This window comes from Macrotis lagotis, chromosome X (assembly GCF_037893015.1).
Source record: "Macrotis lagotis isolate mMagLag1 chromosome X, bilby.v1.9.chrom.fasta, whole genome shotgun sequence".
Classification (NCBI taxonomy): domain Eukaryota; kingdom Metazoa; phylum Chordata; class Mammalia; order Peramelemorphia; family Peramelidae; genus Macrotis; species Macrotis lagotis.
In genome coordinates this window covers 650,728,780-650,749,437 of record NC_133666.1, presented here as the reverse complement: position 1 = coordinate 650,749,437, position 20,658 = coordinate 650,728,780, and the positions used below count along the sequence as shown (strand labels likewise).

The 20,658-nt window shown below is 40.5% G+C and overlaps 1 protein-coding gene across 5 annotated transcripts in view; it reads right to left on the bottom strand.

Annotated features, from left to right (window-relative positions):
• Window positions 1-814: 814 nt before the first annotated feature.
• The window catches only part of IL12RB1 (interleukin 12 receptor subunit beta 1), a 76,731-nt gene continuing 56,887 nt past the window's right edge, over window positions 815-20,658 (bottom strand). For 3 of the 5 annotated variants that reach the window (XM_074204833.1, XM_074204832.1, XM_074204834.1), the window contains 13 exons: window positions 18,150-18,319; window positions 17,207-17,346; window positions 15,399-15,432; window positions 12,627-12,785; window positions 12,296-12,378; window positions 11,547-11,769; window positions 10,024-10,206; window positions 6,805-6,942; window positions 5,438-5,590; window positions 4,665-4,799; window positions 3,405-3,504; window positions 3,239-3,320; window positions 816-1,734 (listed from right to left, as the gene is read on the bottom strand). In XM_074204833.1, coding sequence (XP_074060934.1) covers window positions 1,309-1,734; window positions 3,239-3,320; window positions 3,405-3,504; window positions 4,665-4,799; window positions 5,438-5,590; window positions 6,805-6,942; window positions 10,024-10,206; window positions 11,547-11,769; window positions 12,296-12,378; window positions 12,627-12,785; window positions 15,399-15,432; window positions 17,207-17,346; window positions 18,150-18,319 — 2,026 coding nt within the window. In that variant the 3' untranslated portion in view covers window positions 816-1,308. Of the gene's footprint in view, window positions 1,735-3,238; window positions 3,321-3,404; window positions 3,505-4,664; window positions 4,800-5,437; window positions 5,591-6,804; window positions 6,943-10,023; window positions 10,207-11,546; window positions 11,770-12,295; window positions 12,379-12,626; window positions 12,786-15,398; window positions 15,433-17,206; window positions 17,347-18,149; window positions 18,320-20,658 lie in introns of all 5 variants that reach the window. The other 2 variants (XM_074204836.1, XM_074204835.1) reach the window with 2 other exon arrangements.

The following is a 20,658-nucleotide window of genomic DNA, read 5'->3' as shown; positions in this document are numbered from 1 at the left end:
AAAGTTAATGAAAAGAACAAATGAAAAAGTCAACCACTTTCTGAGGACCCAAATCACCAATGTAAATGGAAGTTAGGCTATAATTCCAGAGAGGGTACTTTATTACTGTAATTCAATAACTTTTGAGATTGGTTCAATTTAGTTCTTTAAAGCAGCTTCACCATTCTATATTCCTCATCCCCTACTTCCATCCCTATAAATTTTAAATTCCAATGATGTACAATAAAAGTATTCTAATCTAAAATGCTGATATATTCTCCTCTGGCATCATGAAAGTCAGGAAATAAGGGCAAACAGAAGTCAATTTTTGAAAAATTTATAAAATATTAATAAGATGTGACTTTACAGTTTAAATCTTCAGTTGACTGAATTAAAATAGAAACTTGGGCCAAAGCATGAAAAAACAGGGATCCAGATGAAATACCTGGGTACAGGTGTTTATCCATTTGACTTTTCTTTTTTAAATCTCCTCAGAGGGAGGAGGTGCATCAATATAGAGGAAAAACTTTTTACCTAGCTCCAGCATTAACCCTCCCCACCCCTCACCCCCACCACACCTTACACACTAAATTACCTAATTATCTCCATCTAGTTTGCCTCTGAGTCTATTGATAATTAACCATGTTCTTGGGCAGCTAGGTAGCACAGTGTCTCTGACACTTACTAGCTGTGTGACCTTGGGCAAGTCACTTAACCCTATTTGCCTCAGTTCACTCATCTATAAAATGAGCTAGAAAAGGAACTGGCAAACCATTCCAGTATCTCTTCCAAGAAAATATCAAATGGGGTCACAGAGAGATAGACATGGACCTGAATGAAAAGCAACAACAGCCATATTCTTATTGGCAAAATAAATAACATGGAAGTTTCTTTTGTTAAACCATCTCTCATCTTTTATTTTGATTTATACCATCATAATTCATTTCCATATTTTACCCCAAGGAAGAATAATTTGAACAATAGTAGCATTTCAGAGCCATTACAGATTTATATATAATGGAACATTGCTCATTATGGAAAAAACTTGGAATTTCAGTTACATTAACTGATTCCACAAAGATTCTATTTTCTCTTCTAAGGACCCTTCTAACTCAAATATTCTGTGTTCTAAGGGCCCTCCCAGCCTTGATATCTGGGTTCCAAAGACTCTCCTAGTTTTGACACTATCATCTAAGATCCCTCCAGATCTGACATTCTCTTTCTAGGCTCCCTCTCAGCCCTGACATTCTATATTCTAAGATCCTTTCTAGGGCTGACAATCCTGAAAAGATATTGTCATTTTCTCTGGTTCATCACCTCTATGCAAGGTTATTCCTCATGTAGCTTAAGATTCAAGTTTCCTGATGCCTCATTTGGTCTTATAACTGAAAGAAGAGTAAGTGTCCTTACAGGGACCTCTGCCTCTGGAGAGTTGAAAAGTGATGTCATTTTGTCTTTATCAAAGCCATCTAGACCACACAAGTGCCTCGCATCTTGTGGGCCATCCTCCCCAACTACTTCTACATGGTTCTGCCTTTTGTAGCCAGAAGGAAGCTCCAAGTCCAAGGGTGAGTCATTTTCTCCACTCATTTGTCTCTCTTTGATGTTTTGGATCCCTTTGGGATCCTCAAGGTGTAATAGTTTGACTTCAGAACCCATTTCAGGCACCACTTTGGGAGAGCAGACTTCAATAATCAGTAACTCCCTTACCCCAACATCTTCCATTGTATCTGAGGATCCTAGCCATGGTCTGACCTATGGGGGGAAAAAACAGGGAAAAGAACAGGGAAAGTCATAAACCCAAGAGGCAAGTAAGCAGGTGAGAACCAGTCATGAAAGGCCAGCTCCAATCTCTCCTCTTTTCTCCATCTGTCTCCAGAGACATTCTCTTTAGAGAACTTCTTTGGATGGGGGATGGCAGTTGGTATTGGGCTTGGTAACTCTAGAGTTCTCAAAATAACCTGGAAATCTCATTGTTTGCCATGCTCTGGAATCAACCAAAAATAAGGAATTCAGAGAATTGTCTTTTGGATGAGGAGGGATAGAAGAACTAGCCATTGTGTGACCTCAGACAACCAACTTTCCATCTCTCAGTCTCATTTTCCCAATTGCAAAATGGGCTGATAATTCTCACACTCTCACAGAACTGGTATTGAAATCTCTCTCTCTCTCTCTCTCTCTCTCTCTCTCTCTCTCTCTCTCTAATAGTTTCATATTACTTCTAGGATAAAATATCAGATTACAATCTCCTTTTATTTCTTTGCAAGGCAATAGGGTTAAATGACTTGCCCACGGTCACACAGATAATTATTACGTGTCTGAGGCTGGATTTGAACTTAGGTCCTCTTGACTCCAGGCTTGGTGCTCTATCTACTTCACCACCTAGCTGCCTCGCAATCTCCTTTTAAAGTCCTTAGAACATAATTTGTGTGTACATGTCTCTGCACTTTTTAGCATATACAAACTTTCCCAAAATTCTTAGTGCATGTAAAAGCTTTAATAGCGTAAAACTATAAACCTTTATTTCTCAATGCATGTGAGCCTAGATACAGGTTGTAAGGGCAGAATTGGGACTTGTGATTTTATTGGCATGGGAAACTCCCTTTCCTAATGTAAGTGGACCATTTCTCCACCTCATGATCTTAGATGACCTAGAAAGCTGAGATATTGGTTAACTATCACACAGCCAATATGTAACTGAGACAGGACTTGCAATTTTCTCAATCTTCTGGGCTCAAAGGCTGGGTCTCTAGCCCCAACATGGTGCTGCCTCTCAGGCAAGGAAGATGATGAGAAATAAGTTGAGAAAGTTAAATAGGAGTCATAGTGTATTTTTTTTCTAAATTTTTTTTGTGGGGGAGGCAATTGGGTTTATATGACTTGTCCAGGGTCATACAGCTAGTAATGTCTGAGGTTGAATTTGAATTCAGTTCCATTGGGAGTCAAATGGTTAAGGACTTTCAATACCAGCCTAAGGAGTTTGAATCTGACCTTAGAGGATTTCAGAGTCCTGATTTTTATTTTTTATCAGAAGAATGACAGGGGCAGCTAGGTGGCACTCTGGAGTGAGGAAGCCTCAAGCTGTAACTAGTGTGTGATCCAGGGAAAGTCACTTCATCTCTGATTGCCTCAGTTTTGTCATCTGTAAAATGAGCTAGAGTAGGAAATAGCAAACCACTTGGTATCTCTGCCAAGAAAACTCCAAATAAGGTCATGAAAAGTCAAACACAGCTGAAAAATGACTGCAAAAGGAACTTACCAGCTTCATATCTTCTTCAAGAAACTTCATTGCACTGCTGGTAGAAGGGTTGGGTAGAGGTGGACACAGGAAGCTTTTGACCCTGTGAGATCAGAATAGGATTGTGTTAATCCTCACATTCTCAAGGAATTGCAATAAACAATGAAGCAAAGGAACTTCAAGTTACCTCTTTAGGACAAAATAAACAGGGACGGCCATGAGGATTATAGCTGCAAAAATCACCAGGCACAGCAGGAGAAAGGGAAATGGGTGTGCCACCTTATCATCTAGGGAGAAACACATTTCTGGTGTGGAAAATGATTTCAAAGGAACCCAAATGAAATGAGAAACTAGGGTAAATGAGACCCTTCTGATTTGAACTCTAGACAGAGTCGGGTCTATGGAATGGAGTTCTATTCCTGATTTTGACACTATCTCAGAGTTTGGTTTGGGGGGGGGTACATTTCTTCATCTCTAAACTGAGGCACGTGGATTACATAAACTGAGGTCCTTTCCTCTGCCAATATTCTACGTTCAAAAGTCTCTCCCAGATCTGATATTCTACATTCTAAAATCCCCCTAAATCTCCAACATTTTGTGTTCTAAGATTCCTCCCAACTCTGATGACCTGTTTACACAGAGAGCTCTGGATATGGAGTAAGGAAAAACTAGAGTTCAAATCCTTCCTCAGACATTTCTTATGACCTCACAACTCCCTTACCATTTCTCATCCTCCATTTCCTCCTCTGTAAAATGGAGTTAATACTTGCATCTATCTCCAAGGTTATTATAAGGATCAAATGAAATAATGCTGCAAATCTTAAAGTATTACATAGATACTAGCTAGTATTATTATTTTCTAAGATTCTGCTTAGCTCTGGTGTGGTATATTGATTGACTAGAGCACCCTCCGTACCTGAAATGCCCGTATCTCTTAGTGCCCAGCCTGTTGAAAATCTTTATATTCTTCTAAAAGCCTTCAGGGGGATCCTCCAATTTAATTCTGTTCAATTTTTTTTTTCCTCTAAAACTCTACTTTGGGAATAGGTGAAAGAAGGGTAGCCTGTCATTCTGGAAAGCCTCCGAAATTTGAAGGCAGATAGCCTAGGTTCTAGTTCTAGCTCTGGCACTTTGGAACTATGTGAATAAGGTCTTTCCCTAAGCCTCAGTTTCCCCTGCTAGAAAATGAGGATACCCCGCCCCCAACCTTAAAAGGCCACTAAGAGGAAAGGCACCTTAAAACTCTCTGTAAACAGAAGGCAGTTGTGTTAGGGAAATGGTAAGTGGGTCAGCCGGAGTATGTGCGTGTATATTGGTATATGTGTGTGATCTAGATAGAAAACTCAGAAATGGGAGTTGTAAAGATGCTGAGAAGACTTCCTAGGGTTTTTCTATTTTCTAACAGAGGGTTGCCTAGAATGTAGAATTGTGGGAAGAATAGACTAACCTAGTTTAAATCTCCAGGGCTTGCTCCATGCTCCAGGAGTTGTTGCTGTTTCTCCTCGGAGCTGAATGGTATAGAATGTGTTCTTGCTCAGGTTGCCTATTGTGTACTCCAAGGCAGAAGCATTCACGTAATGAACTATTCAAACATATAAGGCAAAAATAAGCCCCTGAGAGGGGATTTCAAGTCCCTTCTCCTCAATCTTCCAACAATGTGTCACAGTACCCTTGGGTTAGTCTTCTGCTGGAAGGTCCAACAGAAAAGCAGGAGAGATTGGAGAAATCTTGACAATCAGGCTCAATTCCAAGACCAGGACTAGAACCAAGGTCAGTTTAGTATAGAAAGGCAGGGACCAGATATAAGGGGTGGTTCACCCCTGGATGGTACAGCAAACCAAACAGGAGAGGGTCAGCTATCCAGGATTCAAGGGATATGGAAGCAGCCAAAGTTGAGGTGAAGGAACAGGTTAAGAAATCAGGTAAGAGGACAGATTATAACAGATGCCAAGACAGCAAGAGACAACAGAAGGAGAGGTGTTTTGTAAACTGTTAAGTATTACATCTGTGTAAAGTTTTATCTACAGGATCAGAGAATGTCAGAGCTGGGAGAGCCCTTAGGACATAGAATATTAGTGCTGGGAGTGGGGAGCTCTTAGGACACAGGATGACAGAACTGGGAGGGTCCTTAGAATAGCAGATGTAGCAAATAGAACTTGGCAGGACAGATCTTTGAGACACAGATCATAGAATAGGTGCTAAATGTCATTTCCAACCTACAGATGGTTTTGTTGTTCATTTCATTCCAGCAATAGATGGCATATTTTTTCAATACTCCTGGGCACTGGCTGAGAGGGGAAGGATTCCATTCCAGGGTTACTTCATGAGCTGTTGTTCTTTTCACTGTGAAGAAACTGGGCCCAGCTTTCAAAACTGAGAATATTAGCAAAGAGAAAGGGGCAGCTTCTGAAATTCAGTTTTCAGGAGGAGAAAACTATTCATCTTATAAATGAAATAAGAAAAGACCCCAAGGGAGGTCCTGGGATAGGAGAATGGGAATAACCATGGGAGAGCCAATTAAATGGAAGTGTCATAGAGTAAGAGCTGGGAAGAACCTTAGAGGATCTCTAATTCATCCCAGCCCCTCTCATTTTATAGCTGAGAAACTAAGGTTAGGATCATCCAGAGATAAAAATCTGAGAGAGGGCAGTTTTGCATTCATTCATGCATTTCATTCATTCATTCACCCAGTCAGCACACATTCAAGAAGTAGCCACTGGGTTCAGGCTGCTCTGAGGGTGACAGGGATGGATAAGGGTCTGTCCTAGCCCTCAGCAGGCTTGCAATCTGATAGAAATCATACAAGGAAATGTTGAACTATAACAAGGGCTAAGTTGGGATGAAGGACACAGGAGAGGGACAGATTTGGGATTGTAGGGGTGTAGAGTAGGAAATAAACCTAGGGAAGGCTTCCTGGAGAGGGTTGCCTTCAGACTGGGCTAAAAAGGATGAGGTAGGAGAAAGCACAGACTTAATCGGCAAATCTATCGATACATAGGCAAGTCCCTTTTTTAGCCTCAGCTTCCTCTAAAATTAGAAGGGGGAACTAGGTCTGGGCTTCTAAATCTAGAGATCACAGATTCTGCAGAAAGATTATGCTCAGTTTTGCTGGGTAGTGATGTTTTGGTTATTACAACCCTTGCATTTCTGGAATATCATAATATAAGCTCTCTGGTTCTTTTTTTTTTTTTTTTTCCCTCTGGTTCTTTAGTGTAGAAACCGCTAAATCCTGAGTAATTATGACTATGGACTCATTGCTATTTGAATTTTTTCTTTCTGAGTGCATAGACTCTTAAAGGATCCATGGAGAGATTTCAAGGATTCCATGAAATTGGATGAGAAAAAAAATGCATTATTTTCACTAACCTCTAACTAAAAAATCAGCATTTCCTTCAATTATTTTTTTAAATGATTATGAGATGGTATCTATAGCTTTTTCCAGACTGCCAGAGGGACTGATGGTACAAAATTAAGTGTATATTGGCTAGTGGATCTCTAAGGACCATTCTGGGTTTGACTCAATGAACTGAAATTCTGCTGGTACCAGCTATCCCCAAATCTTCCGCGCCACCTGGGTTTAGACTTACCATCCCCACTGAAGTGGTGTCCAGAAAAGACAGTGACCCAGGAATGAGGGTTTTGAGGTTTATCTGAAGCATAAATATTGATCTGGTAACACTTTCCAGGGTCCATGACTCCTACAGTTTTATCCCAGTTATATGTCACTGTTGGGTAAAAGCACAACATCAGAGCCAGGGGAGTTTGTGGACTGCCTTGGACTGACAAAGAAAAATAAGGTATGGTCCCTGCTCACAAGGAGCCTCTCAGGGCAAATGAAACATGGACGCAGCCAACTAAAAATGGCATGAGATAAAATACTAGCTGTCGAAGAGGGGCAGGCACAAGTGTTAAAGGGATTCAGAGGAGAGAGATATCAATCAGCTCAGCTCAGCTGCCACCTCCTATCTGAATCCTTTTTGTATCTTCTCATCTGCTAGACCTGCCTCCCCTACACTAAAATTACTTTGTGCATTTTGTGTATTGTGTGAATGCAGACAGAATGTAAGCTCCATAAGGGAAAGGACTGTGTTAGGTTTCCCCCACTAAGTTCCAATACCTAATGCTCAATCTAATTCATAGTATTTAATTAATGTTACTTAATTGATTAATTGATGCTGTTGAAATTGGGCCTGAGTAGGAAGACATTAAAAGGCAGGCAGGATTCAGAAATCAATTAATTAATTAATCAATTGATTCAGAAATCAGTTATCAATTAACAAGCATTTCTTGAGCTGCTATCCTAGGTGCTGGAGAATTCAAAGTAGGGGGCAGTTTAGCCAGTATAAACTTTTGCTGACCAATCTCCTACTGAATTTAGAGTGATTAGAAAGTCAAATAAGACTAATTTTGTGACAATCTGGTAAATTTCTTTTAGAAACAGAAACAAATTTGTCATTATTCTGGACTATGGTCCAGCCCTGGTCATCATCATTGGTGCACAAATTTGGTGCATCCTTCATTTTAAGACAGGCAGCTTCATCCTAATCCATATATGTCCACTGAAAGTGAGGCTGCTGACTTTGTACAGCTTTCACTCACTTAAATCCAATTCACTTGCAAGTCATGGCATCACCTCCCTGATGTCTCTTAGACAATGAGGGGATAGTTTGGTCTCAGTGGGGGGAGATGGACTATGGGCAATGGACTCTAGCTCTGGCACTGATTTACTGTGAGACCTCAGTAATTCTAGCTGTGAAATGAGACCAATAACCCTTCACCTGCCCTTTCCCCAGGCTCTAGTGTTCAGAGGAGACAGAAAATGCTTGGTAAAACTGCCTGGGGCTATCCATGGACAGGAAAAAGAATTATTGTTCTCAGTGCCAATTAGAGTCTCACACCCACTCTTTAAGGTCTCAAGTAGCATCTTCAGGTGTAGAATGGGCCTCTCCCTAGGGTGAGAATCAATGTTTACAGAACACCTTGGAGAGCTGGAGAAGCTAAGTGCAGAGTGATTACCTAGGTGTTATAAATGGTGTGATCACAGGTGATTGGCCCTGACGCCCTCAGGAGCTTCATTTATCATGGCTTAAGAAGAGAAATTGAGCAGGTTTGCATCTTGCATGAGATTTTTTTCAATAATGCTTCCTCTGGGTCTGAGTATTCCCATCTATAAAGGGAAGGGGGGGGGGGGACTTGAGTATTTAAAGCCCTTTCTTCCCAGCTTTCTGAGTGTGATTGCCAGATTGAACTCTCCTAGTTCTGTGCTCTAAGGGTCCTAAATTTCTTCTTTCATAATATCTCTCTTAGGTATTCCCCTTCTCCCTTACAACGCTGCAATCACCCTAAAAAAATGCATCCTAAATAAATGCAATTGCCTTGCATCAAGATGTAGGCTGCTGGTTGGTCTCTCTGCTTCAAAACCTTCCCTACTCCAATCCATCCTCAATTCAGCTATAAAATTATGTTTTTCTAGAGTGAAGACCTGACCATAGCATCCCACCACTCAGTAGAGGAAGGGAATAAATATTTATTAAGCATTTTCATTTATTTATTTATTTATTAATGGAATATGATAGGGATTGTGCTTTTTTATAAATAATATCTCATTTAATCCACACAACCTCACCCTAGGAGTATAAAATTAGCATCTGATAGGTTAAGGAAACTGAGGCAGAAAGAACTTAAGTAACCTGTCCAGGATCACAGAACTAGTAAGTGTCTTAGGCTGGATTTGAGCATGGGTCAAGAAGACCAGATCCAGAGCTCTACCCACTAAACCACAATAAATAAAGCTCTTCTATTTTCTTTCTTCCTTTCCAGTTTTCCTTCTACCTTACTCTCCCCCTCAGCTATCTAGTGTCACTATCTTCCTTGCTATTCCTTGAACACTTGTCATCTCCTAATTGCAGCCATTTGTACTGACTGTCCCTCATGCCTGGGACAATTTCTCTTCTCATCTCCGATTTCTAGCTTCCCCGTCTTCTTTCAGTTCTCAGCTAAAGGCTTCTGTAAGACATCTTTCCCAGTTCTCCTGAATCTTAGTACTTTCCCTCTGAGACTACTCCCCTGTCTTTTTTGATGTCTGTTCATAGTTTGTTTCATTTTATCTCTCCGGCTAGATTGGGAACTCTGAGATCAGGGCCTGATTTTTGCCTTTCTTTGTAGGCTTAGTTAGCACAGTGCCAGAACACTGACTTGGGGTCAGGAGGACAGGAGTTTGAATCTAGCCTCAGACACTTGCTATTTACTAGCTGTGTGACCTTGGGCACATCACTTAATCGTGCTTGTCTCACACCCAGGGCCATCTCCAGTTGTCCAGAATCCTGTCTGGCCACGGGACCCAGATGGCTCTGGAGGAGAAAGTGAGGCTGGTGCCTTAGCCCAGTACCCCCCTCGCTCAAACTCAACCTAAGTGCTTGTCATGGCATCACCTCCCTGATGCCATGTTCTTCTTCCAAAATGAAGGACAAAGATTGGTGTTGTTGTTATTATTATTATTACAGGAGAAAGTTAATCAATGCTAGTGATCCACTGACTGAATCTGCCATTCTCTTTTCTAAGGCCCCTCCCAGTGCTAACATTCTTTGAGTATCTATAAAGAGGGGCAGCTAGGTGGTGTAATGGATGGAGCACAAGCCCTGGAGTCAAGAGGACCTGAGTTCAAATCTGACCTCAGACATTTAATAATTACACAGCTGTGTGGCCTTGGGTAAGTCACTTAGCCCCATTGCCTTAAAATTTTTTTCTTGAAAAGAATGCAAGAATATCTATAGAGACAAGACACAGCTCTATCCTTTTGGCTATACCTTTTCTATTATTTTTTTCTTTCTGGAAGCTCTTCAGAATACATGTGGCATCTGTCCAGTTGGCAAGATGGGGGTACCATTCAATGCAATAGCTTCTGACCTTTCTTTGCAAGGAAAGCCACTGCATTGTCATGTTATCTTCTGTGGTGCTGATGTTCAGAAACGCTGCATCCTGGATCACACCTGAGGAAATATCAATAGATAATCATATTCCTTCAACCACTACAGCACTCATTATCATTTACAAGGTGTTTTATTTAAGACTGCAAGGTGCTTTACAGTTTCTACGTCACTTGCCCATTCATTATCTTTATTTCCTTGGGATATACGTAGGACAGTCAATGACTATTGGATATAATCCTCATTTGTTAGATAGGACAACTGAGTCTCAGAGAAAAGAAGTGATTTAACTGAGATCACCTAATTTTGAAGCAGCAGTAATGGGATTTACACTCGAGATTCCTTCCATTAAACTACAGCTGCAGCTCAGATGCCAGCTGACCACCAAGAGAGACATGGAAGAGAAGATGAAGGGAAACAATGACCATCTTCACATGACCTCATATGATCAAATGATCTTGTCAGAAGATTAGCACCCAAAGGCAGACCTCAACTACCACAAACATTGTAGGATTGAACTAGGCATTCTAAACACATGCCCTCATCTCCCACCTCGATGTCTTTGCACTGGCTGTGTCCCTTGCCTAAAGGAATTTTCTACCTCACCTGCAACTCTTTTTTTTTAAGTTTTTTTTTAGGTTTTGCAAGGCAAATGGATTTAAATGGCTTGCCCAAGGCCACACAGCTGCTCACCTGCAACACTTGAGATCTTTGATTCAACTCAAGGCTACCTTTTTCAGGAGATATTCTCAGTACTCCTATACTTGAGTCTTCCCCTCTAAAGGCATCTTCTTTCAACTCTTGATATAAATTGAATGTACCTATTTTATTTACATGTTGTCTCTCTCATAGTATATGAGTTATTTTTGTGTTTTTGCCTTGTTTTTTGCATTCCCAGAATTTGATATAGTACTTAGCATGTAGTAAGCCCTTAATTAATATTTGCTGATAGATCATCATTCTAAGGTTCCTTCTACATTTGATGTTCTATGTTCTAGGATTTTATTCTTCCCCATGTTCTGTGTTTGAAACTTCCTTCTAAGTCTAACATACAATGTTCTATATCTTACATTCATATCTTTCTATTCTGTGTTCTAAGGGCCCTCCAAGCTCTGATATCCTCTGTTCTGAGAGACTTCCCAATTCTGACCTTCTATGTTCTAAAAGTCTGACATCCTGTGTTCTAAGATTTCTCCCAACGTTGACATACTATATTCCACGGGCCTTCCTAACTCTGACATACTATGTTCTAAGGGCCCTACCAGCTCTGACAACCTGTGCTCTACAGACCCTTTCAACTGACATCTTATGTTTAAAAATTGCTTTCAATATTGACATCCCAAGTAAAATCGACATTTTTACCAGTTTTCAACTCCTCCTTCAGTTACCTTTCCCCCATATACCTGAGGTAAGATCAGCAGGGATTCGGAATGTCCTTTTTAGCTGGGGCCCGATGGTTCCCTGGGTTTTGATAATGACATCATACTCTGCCCCAGAAACTTGGTTCACTTTTTCCCCCTTCAATTTCTTCTCAGACTTTGGTTTGCAGGGACAGGAAAGCGCCCGAAGAACAAGGCTGAAATTCACTTTTTCAGTACAGTTGGGAGGAAGCTTCTCTTGCCTAGGCTGCCCAGGAATGAAAGGGACAGGTTTATAAGTAGGAACACCAAGCCATCTCCCACATAGTCTATCTTCAAAGTCAGTTCATTTAGAAACTTTATGTAAACCATTGGAAAAGGGAAAGGGATATTTTAAGAAGCCCAGGAGAAACTCATCCCCTCCCTTACTTTCACGGTATTCCAAACACAGTCTGGGATTTTGCTATTACTGTTAAATATAGTTAAATAAATACAATTAAATCCTGCTTTGTAGGATTTATGATGATGATCCCCTACATTCTTACAGGGCAAGAGGAAGATATCAAAGAGCTTTTCTGTCTATATTCTATTTATTCTCACAGTGTCCCTGGAAGGGGACCAAACTGAGTGCATTGTCTCCTTTTAATTTGTAGCTAAGCTGCATCCAAAGAGGAGAAGCGGCTTGTTCAAGTTTATAAGTGAGCAACAAACTCAAAGGAAGGCCTGTTGTCTCCCAGACCAGTGTTTTTCCCATCGAATGTCAATGTGACTTGTATCCACATTTACAAAAGTACCTCCCAGTCAAGGATGAGGTCCCTCTTTCCATTATCATTGAGTTTTCCTACAGTGTAATTCACCTCTGGAATGCTGAGTATTTCTGTGAGGAGAGAAACACATTTTGTACATCAGATCTTTTATCAATGTTAAGTCATAGACTCTTGGAAATAGAGGATCTCCTGGAGAATGTTCACAATGGAAGGGGGCTTAGAACAAAGGATCAAGGTCTGGAAGAACCTTTATAACATGGAACATTGGAACTGGAATAAAGGTTAGGACATAGATTGCCAGTTGGGAGGGACTCTAGAACTGTGAAAATTCAGGAGAGAATGGGTACCAACTTCTTACCAGCAGGAATACAAATAGACTTGCTCCAGTCACTCCATTGACCAGTGGGGGAGGCTCTTTTGTGGCGGCGGAGTTGAATTTCATAAGCAACAGGTGCTTCTAGCTGGAGACTGCAGGTTTCTAAAGGATGTCCAGGTGCCACAGGGATCAACTGACTGGCTAGTGAGAAGATTCCATAGGTACCTCTTCAGTCACCTCCCCTGCTCCAAGCCAAGCCCATCTTCTCAAAGTCCCAACTCTACATTTCTCCCTCAGTTCAATCTCCTACTAAATTAAACTGGAGTAATGAATATAACATTGAACTTGGAGTCAGGAGACTTAGGTTAAACAGTGGCTTAGCTGGTAGCTACCTGTGTGATCTGGAAAGTCATTTTATCTCTCTGGGCCTCACAATTCTCATCTGTACAATAAATGGGATAAATGAGCTGGCATCTAAGGTCCCTTACTGTTCTAAATTTATGATCTTAAAAAATAAGATTTCAGGCTATAGTAATCTGTTGTTAACCCAAAGATTCTAGCTTCTGGGTTAAGAACTCACTCTTGAGGGGGCATCTAGGTGATGCAGTGGATACAGCACCAGCCCTGGAGTCAGGAAGACCTAAGTTCAAATCCGGCCTCAGACACTTAATAATTACCTAGCTGTGTGACCTTGGGTGAGTCACTTAGTCCCATTGCCTTGCAAAAAAAAAAAAAAAGAAATTATTCTAAATCATTATTGATTAGGGAAATGCAAATTAAAACACCTCTGAGGTACCACTTCAACCTATCAGATTGGCCAATGACTAAAAAAAAAGATAATCAATACTGGAGGGGATGTGGGAAAATGAGAGTATTAATGCATTGTTGGTGAAATGATCCAACCTTTCTGGAGAGCAATTTGGAGTTATGCCCAAAGGGCAATTAAACTGTGCATGCCCTTTGATCCTATTACTAGATTAGGATCCCAAAAAGATCATGAAAAAAGGGTAAAAAACACATATGTACAAAAATATTCATAGCAGCCCTGGCAAAGGATTGGAGATTAAGTGAATGTCCTTCAATTGGGGAATGGCTTAACAAACTGTGGTATATGTATGCCATGGAACACTACTGTTCTCTTAGAAACCAGGAGGGATGGGAATTCAGGGAAGCTTAGAGGGATTTGCATGAACTGATGCTGAATGAGATGAGCAGAACCAGAAAAACACTGTACACCCTAACAGCAACATGGGGGTGATGATCAACCTTGATGGACTTGCTCCTTCCATCAGTGCAACAATCAGGGACAATTTGGGGCTGTCTGCAATGGAGAATACCATCTATATCCAGAGAAAGAATTGTGGACTTTGAACAAAGACCAAAGACTATTACCTTCAAATTAGGAAAAAAATCATTATCTTATTATGTAATTTTACTATCTCACACTTTATTTTTCTTCCTTAAGGGTATGATTTCTGTCTCATCACATTCAACTGAGATCAGTGTATACCATGGAAACAATGTAAAGACTAACAGAATCTTTCTGTGGGGGTGGGGGAAGGGAAGCAAGAATGTGGGGAAAATTGTAAAACTCAAAATAAATAAAATCTTTCTAAGAAAATATTCATAGTAGTTCTTTTCAAGGTGGCAAAGAACTGGAAATTTAGGGGATGTCCATCAATTGGGGAATAACTGAATAAATTGTGGTATAGGAATTGTGGCATATGAATGTGCTGGATTATTGTTTTTTCTATTAGAAATCATGAGAAAGGGGACTTTAGAAAAGCCTAGAAAGACACGAACTGTTGCTGAGTAAAAATGAGCAGAACCAGAAGAACATTGTACATACTAACAGCAACAATGGGTGATGATCAACTATGATGGACTTTTTCACTTCCAGTAGTACAATAATCAAAGACAATTCTAAAAGACTTGTAATGGAAAATACCATCCTTATCCAGAGAAGGAACTATGGAGTTTAAAGGCAGACCAAAACTCACTATCTTCAATTTTTCAAAGTTGTCTTATGTACTATGCCTTTTTTCTCTCTATTTTTTTCTTTCTTTTTTTTTTTGCAAGGCAAATGGGGTTAAGTGGCTTGCCCAAGGCCACACAGCTAGGTAATTATTAAGTGTCTGAGACCAGATTTGAACCCAGGTACCCCTGATTCCAGGGCCGGTGCTTTATCCACTGCACCACCTAGCTGCCCTATTTTTTTCTTCCATTTTAATTTGATTCTTCTTTCACAACATGATTACTATGGATCCATGTTTAGCATAGTTACACATGTGGAGCCTATATTAGATTGCTTTCTGTTGGGGGAGGGGGAGGGAAGAGAGGGAGGGAGAAAAATGTAAAACTCAAAACCTTGCAAAAAAAAAGATTGCTGAAAACTACTGTTGCATGTAGTTGGAAAAACAAATAAATAAAAATATTTAAATTGAAAAAAATTAGGATGTCAGAGCCAGGGCGCCCTTAGAACACAGGATGTCAGAGTTGAGAGGGTACTTAGAACATAGGACCTTAAAATAGAGAATATTGAAGATGGCATAGATTTAATCCAGCTTCCCATCTCTACAGATAGTAAAACTGAGACCCTGAGAGATTAAGAAACTTGCCCTAAGTGACATAGTAAATTAGTGGGGGAATTGGAACTAGAATTCAGCATTCCTACCTCCCAGTAAAGAGCTATTTCCAGTATGTTATCTTGCATTGCCTCCTTTTGAACATATGTGTACTGATTGAGCAATTGCTAAGGAAGAGGGTTATATTTCCCCACCAGGGCCATAGAAGCTGCAGCTCCCATATTCTCACCAAAGTCAGAGTTTACTGGGACTCCACAAGCTCCCTGGAATGAGATAATGTTTATCATTAGCTTTTTGGAACTAGAAAAGTCACATAAACACAAAGAGAGCAGGGAAAGAGGAGTTCAAAGTTACTGAAGAAATTGATCTGGCAAGTGACATTCCCTTAGAACTGACCCATCAAGAGGTGATTTTTTTTGTCATCATGAGCAACTTCCAGTGTGGGAGTCCCCTTCACACAGCACATAACCCAACCATGGCTAACAAAAAAATGCCTAGAGCCATCTGAGATAAATTAAATTTAAATAACATATTCAGGGCAGTTAGGTGCTATATTGGGTAGAGTTCTGGGACTAGAGTTAGGAAGTCTCATCTCTCTGAGTTTAAATCTGGCCTCAAACACTTAACTGTATGACCTTGAGCATGTCCCTTTACCCTGTTTGCTGAGTTTCCTCACCTGTAAAATGAACTGAAGAAGGAAATGGCAAATTACTCCATTATTTTTGCCAAGAAAATCCCCAATGGGAGTCACAAAGAGTTGGATTTCACTGAAATGACTGAAAAACATACTCCTACAAAGCCAACAAATGTCAAAGACTGAATTTTAACCCAGATTTTCTGGTCTAAACCCAAGAATGTATCTATTACCACATGTTGCCTTAATATGATATATGGATTATGAAGCTATAACCAATGGGGACTGGCATCCTGAATTTGAGAGAGAAGACCTGAGTTCATATCTTTGTTCTACTATGAACCACCTCTGTTGACTTAGGCAAATAATGGTGTTGTCCTTCTGCCTCAGTTCTTCCTATGTAAAACTGAGGTGAGAAAGTTGAAATAAATCAATAAATCCCAACCTGTGGTCTGGAGCCCTCTAGGGGATTTAGACAGTTATTGCAAGAGTTCTCTACATGGGCACTTTTTCAAGGAGCTCCTGTTGAATTGGGTGCCCACAAATTTATTATTTTATATAGCATAATAAACAAGCAAATGCAGCTCCTGAAGACTGAATGACAAATGCCTCCTACGTGTGTGTAGACATGCTTTTCAAATACACAAAGATTCTGTTGTGATTAATGAAATAGAAATTGAGCAAGTTTTTATTACTGAACAAAAATTAAAGGTTTTTCTATGTTTGTTTTTTAACAAGAACAGCTCGGGTGTGATCTTCTCCAGGAAGCCTTGCCTAATTCCTCCAGTTGTTGGAACTGACCCTAACCCAGCCCCAGCAAAGTTACTTTTTAATTCTCTCTATAAATATTGTGTATTTCTCTGTGGACGGTTTCCCCCTCCACTACTGAGGGCAAGGACTATTTCATTTTTGCTCTGTAATGTCAGAGCTGGGAGGGTTCTTAGAACATGGAAAGTAAGAGTTGGAAGGACCCTTAGGACATAGAATATAAGAGTTGAAGGGTCCTTAGAAAATAGGATGTCAGAGCTGGGAGAGCCCCCTAGAACACAGAATGTTCAAACTGGGAGGACTCTTAGAACAGAGACATCAGATCTGGGATAGGCCCTAGAACACAGAATGTCAGAACTGACAGAGCCTTTAGAACTTGCAATGTCAGAGCTGGGAGAGAACTCAGACGCCTTTATTTTGTCAATAGGGAAACTGAGGCCTAAAGCAGGGCAGGTATTTGCCTAAGATCCCCCAGTTAGGCTGTGGTTTAGTAGTCTTCTGCTTCCCATGCCAGATCCCTTTCTTCTCCACTCCACCAGGAGTACAAAGGAGCTCCCCTGGGACCTGCTTATTATCTTTGGGGATTCACAGTAACTGCCACTATAGATTTTGGTTCTGAGACAGGCCTGGCTCACCTGTTCCCATGTTCCATTCCATGTTCTGAAACGATATTCAGCTACTGCATCCTCTTGTTTTTCAGGGGTCTTCCATTTTATCATAAGTTGGCCTTGGAGCTTGGAGATAGTCATGTCTCCACTGGGAGGATCAAATTTGACTGAAATCACAAATTATATGAAGTAACCTGACTTAATGGACTTAAATACATGATGCTCATGCACATGAATGAAGAAAAGGGCCCCAGGGAATGGCACATTTCCCCAAAACACAATGGCACACTCTGCCCTTATCTCTGCCCCTCATCTCCTGCTCCAGCCACGTAGCATCTACCTGGGTTAGTCCAGTTGTTACTATTCCCTTCCCACTCCATCCCCCAAGCTCTTAGGTGACCAGAAGCTGGAAACCAGATCATTGACAGACATTACATGAGACATTTCACAAGATGTTTCCTGTGGGAGACAGCTGTGTGCTCCCTTCAAGATCCCCTTGTCTCTGGAATCTGTCTTCCATGTTTCCTTGGTTTCTGCCTCCCGACAGTACCCTCAACTGGAACTACATCTCTATCTTGACCTCAGATCCTTCTTTCCTTGGCCTCACTCTTTTCCTCAGGGAAGGGGCACTGTTGTAGGATACAAGGAGGACCAGATGAAGACATGGTAGAATCATCGACTCTATGTAATGTGACAGATAGGGGGTTGGATTTAGTCAGAGAGCCAAGCTCTGCTATCTATTAGCCATGAGACCTTGGATAAATGCTTGCTTCTGATTTCTCTTTTCATAAGAGGAGGAGGTTAGTCTCTCCATGAGCTCTAACATTCCCTTCCCTTCTAAATGCTACTTAAAATCCTATGATTCTTACACTCAAAGGGACTGCAGATGTGAGCTCCAGGGTGGGGAATCAATCAAGGCTGACATGAATTTACAACTTGCAAAGGAAATGGAAAACCCACAGATACTTACAGGCCCAGTAAAGTGCCAGGGTGATTTCCGGGGACATTGCTGACCTATTTCCAACTCGGGACTCCACCAAGAAGGTGACATTCTGTAGGATGGGCACCTTAGCTTGATCAGTAAACCTGACTCTGTTGGCAGTCCCTGCTTCGAAATAGCAACACTTCCCATTTCTAAGGCTCAAAAGGAGAGAAAAGGTTTTGGTCACAAAGTTGCAATTCCAATTTGGTACCTGGAAGGCTCTGGAAGTCGCAAAGGGTAACCCATGCTCAGTTGCTCCAGGGAGAGGGAAGAGACTGCTTGGGAAGACCATTTAAGACCACCTGAGTATACAATCCATATGATGGATTAATATAGAGGTTAGCCTGTGAAGACAATCATTCCACCAACAACATAGAGCTTACTTTAAGCACTCTTTGAGAGGAGCTGGAGCCAGCTCAGAGTTCCCAGAACCTAAAGCTGATTGTTAAATTTTCAGGGCAAGTGTTCAGACTTCTGAAATTATCAAACTCTACAAATTATGGCTTGATGTATTTTTTGTCTATTATTTAGATTTAAAAAATGGAGGAAATGTTAATAAAGGAGATTAAAATTAAAAGTGTCCCAGTTCCTTCCTTCCCTCCCTCCCTCCCTCCCTCCCTCCCTCCCTCCTTCCTTCCTTCCTTCCTTCCTTCCTTCCTTCCTTCCTTCCTTCCTTCCCTCCCTCCCTCCCTCCCTCCCTCCTTTCTCTCTCTCTCTCTCTCTCTCTCTCTCTCTCTCTCTCTCTCTCTCTTTCTTCCTTTCTTTCTCTTTCTTTCTAGGGTAGGTTGTTAAACATTCATTAAATATTGTAGCACCCCTACTGCAAATCCCTTATTTATAAATACTGTGGCAACCAATATTCCTGAGGGAGAATCTCCCTGCCTGTTGGAATGTAGGGCGTACTGAATGTGAGTTATAAGGTCTAAGTTGGAATCATAACTGTCACTTTGTAACTCAGTTTCCTCACAGTTATGTGAGGACTAGATGACCTTTTACATCCTTTCAAGATTTAGATCATAGGTTCTCAATCTTTTACCCTTCAGTATGAAAGGAAATAAATTCTACAGATGACCATGATGAGGTACATACAAGTAAAATAAGAAGATAGCTTTTCCATAAAGAAAAAAAAGAATGGGATAAAAGTCTCCAAGAGCAAACAAAAAATTTTGTAACTTCATAATTGAATATTAATTCCAAAAAAATCAAATAAAAATCATTGCTATTACTATTTGGGAAAAAAAAAAGCTTTTCTCACTTCTAGAAGGTCTGTGTGTGCCTAGAAAGGAATCCCCTAACTAGATTTATGATACTATGGACTATTATAATCTACATTTTAAGGGCCTTCCCAGCTCGGATAATGTTCCTGTTCAGCTCTTCCATCCTATGTTCTGGGTTCTGAGCTTCTTTCTAGTTCCAGTGTTCTTTATTGTATGTCCTAAGGATGTTTTCATCTTTGAAATTTTATATTCTTGTTCTTGGTCCCTTCTAACTTTGAAATTTTAGGTTCTGTGGTATAAGATCTCATGTCTATGTTCTAAGATAGGTCTTTAGTGGTAGAAATTGTTATTGTTCAGTCATTTCCATTTGTGATCCCCTTCTGGTGATCCCTATCTAGGATTTTCTTAGCAAAAATATTATAGGGGTTTGCCATTTCCTTCTCTAGCTCATTTTACAAATGAAAAAACTGTAGCAAACAGGGTAAAGTGACTTTCTCAGGGTCACTTAATAGGTTAATAGGTGTCTTAGACTATAAAAAAGCAATATTTGTCAATATATGTTTTTTTCAGTTTTGGCAAGGTGGGTTAAGTGACTTGGTCACAAAGGTCACAAAGCTAGGTTAATTATTAAGTGTCTGAGGTCACATTTGAACTCAGGTCCTCCTGACTCCAGGGTCAGTGATCTATCTACTGTGCCACCTAGCTGCCCCCCATATATGTTTTCCGCAACTCAGAAAATGATAGAACATAAATGTAAGAAATGAGTGAACCTTAGAACAACAGAATGTCAGAGTCAGAAGGCCCTTAGGACATAGGATTGCAGAGCTCAAGGACCCTTAGGAAACTGAATGTCAGAACCAGAAGGGACCTTATGAAACAGGATGTCAGAGCTGGGAAGGCCCTTAGGATACTGAATATGAAAGCCAAGAGGGACCTTAATAATTCAGTTGTCCTCAGCCTGGGATCTATGATCTCACAATGGATCTAGAGAGATTTCAGGGATTTAACTTGTATAGGGAAAAAAATCACATCTTTATTTTTACTGATCTCTAATAAAATTTAGTATATCCTTTAATTATAAGTAAATCCTGTAACAAAGCAGTTCATAAGTTTTACCAGACACCAAAAACTTAAAGTACCCTGATTTAATCCAACCTTAAGATTTTAGTGATAGGGAAACTGAGGTCTAGGGAGAAGAAGGGATTCAACTACAGGGCTCTTTTCTATAATGTACACTACTTTACTTAAATTCAACTTGAAAATTTTTTTGCAATAGGTTG